Source organism: Vicia villosa, unplaced genomic scaffold, assembly GCF_029867415.1.
Source record: "Vicia villosa cultivar HV-30 ecotype Madison, WI unplaced genomic scaffold, Vvil1.0 ctg.005758F_1_1, whole genome shotgun sequence".
NCBI classification, from domain to species: domain Eukaryota; kingdom Viridiplantae; phylum Streptophyta; class Magnoliopsida; order Fabales; family Fabaceae; genus Vicia; species Vicia villosa.
Genome location: NW_026706676.1, coordinates 18,203 through 20,361, shown reverse-complemented (window position 1 = coordinate 20,361; position 2,159 = coordinate 18,203). Strand labels below are relative to the sequence as shown.

General features: G+C 40.5%; 1 protein-coding gene across 1 annotated transcript; it reads right to left on the bottom strand.

The window, feature by feature from the left end:
• Positions 1-602: 602 nt before the first annotated feature.
• LOC131642751 (uncharacterized) lies at positions 603-1,437 on the bottom strand. Its single transcript, XM_058912967.1, has one exon. The coding sequence runs from the start codon at positions 1,392-1,394 to the stop codon at positions 648-650; it is 747 nt and encodes a 248-aa protein (XP_058768950.1). The 5' UTR covers positions 1,395-1,437; the 3' UTR covers positions 603-647.
• Positions 1,438-2,159: the final 722 nt, after the last annotated feature.

The window sequence follows — 2,159 nt, the reverse complement described above, 5'->3', positions numbered from 1 at the left end:
AAGGCCTATACAGGCTCACGATTTGATGGCATAATATTGATCCAAATCATCTTGCAAGTTTTCAGATAGCCTAACTCCTCAAGAACAGAACCACTATAATACTTCCACATACCATAGATTCCATATGCATAAGACATTTATATAAAAAAACAGCAAAAGAGCTAAACTCAGTCCAATAACTAGTTATTACACTCATTCATACAGCAGAGCTTTTCTAAGAATTTCTGCCAAACACAATTTTGATTCAGACAATGCTGCAGTGAGCCTAACCAAATGATGCATGCATTCTAAAACCTACTACATAGCACCGACACTTCAAATTGTAGTTGTATCAGATGTCCAATACACATTATGTCCAACAGGACACAGGCCCATTTGATTATTCTCGATCACTTTCATTTTCTCCAATTATTAGCTATGTCAGCGTGTTATTTTTCTTCGATATATGACACAGGCAGACGTGCCCTCAACCTAATGGCATCGGACGCAACTTGCGTTCAAAGACTCGATGGTTCATCATAGTCTAAAACTCATCAACATCATTCCATATATAATAACATTAACAAACTAGAAACATAAGAAATCAAATAAACAAATACACATACACAAATAAATCACATAACATTTGAAAAAAATGTAAACATGAATTAAGAAGATTTTCTAGTTCTCAAAAGAATACTTGTCATTCTACTTCCAATAAAAGTAACATTACTCGAACTAACAAATTTTGACTTCCTAAACAACCGAACAACATCTCTCACCTCATGTGACCCACACTCCCCAACAAGAACAAAACAAACACCACCCGGCCTAACAACCCTTTCCATCTCCGCCGCAAATCTCGCCGGAAACAGCGCCTCGTCAAACCTCGCAGTAAATCCAAAATCAAACGCACCATCAAAAAACGGCAAATTATGCGGATCAGCCCGGCTCACAAGCGGCGGAGAATCAAAAAGCTCAACTCCAGTAACATCATCGACACCGAGACTCTGCAACGCAGCAACTTCATGACCGGCACCGGCGGATACACAGACGATCTTGGAGTGGTTAGGGAGAAGACCTAGATCGCGAATCGGGAGGAAGATGAGGGAGATGGAGTGGAGTTTGTTGTTCCAGTCGCGGGAGGACCAGAGGCGGTTGTTTTTCTTGTCGGAGGGGAGGTGGGGGCGGGTGGAGATGAAGTCGCAGGAGGATTTGGGGAAGCGGAGGTGGGGTTTGGAAGGGGCTTCTTGAGGGACGCAGGTGTCGGGGGTTCGGAGGAAGAGAGAGAAGAGTGTGAGTGAAGCTATGGCTATGGCGCCGTATGAGAGTTTCTTTAGGAATGCGTCTATTTGGTTATCCATTGTGGTGGTTTCTGATGCGGTTTGATGATTTCCGGATCTGTCTTTGCACATTTCTGAATTTCTCTTCTCGTCTTCCCCCTTTCTCTATGTTCAAGTTAATCTGATTAATTTTAAGTGTTTTATTTAAATATGTTTGAGCTTTATTTATTATTATTAAAAATTTAAAAAGTAGATATCTATATATTAATCTTAAAGAGAAATTAAAAAAAAAACATGGAGAGAGGGGGAAAGAGAGAGGTGGAGAGATTGATCGTCGTGAGCCCTAAAAAAAGGAAAGGATATAGACGGGATTAAGACAAGACTGTCAATCAAAAGATAACTTTTAGAGATTGGGAAGGCACGACAACCTGCTACATCAGCAACCTTTGACGGACATCACAGAGAGATGATAAGAATGTTTGAACGATGGAGGAGAGTGGCCGATGTTTACATAGCAAGAAAAAGAAATAAGTTAGGAAAGATTTTTGGCTTCATCAGATACAAGAACATCAAAGACGAGAATTGGCTAGAGAACCAACTCAAAGACATTAGGTTCGGCTCATACAAGGTGTGGGCGAACATTTCTAAGTATGAAAGACAAAACAAAAGGTTCAATCACCGGACTAATGGTAGTAATATCCAAAGAGAGAAACACATGATTCTACCAAGAAAGGAGGGTTTGTACAGAGACAATCAGAAATCAATGAGAGTGTACAATTTTAGATCGGAAGGAAAGTCTTATGCAGACGCAACTCGAAACAGGGAACTAAATCATGCACATGAGTCGCAATCGAATTACTACCGTGGAGGCATTTCCAAGGAGAGTACATGCTTAAG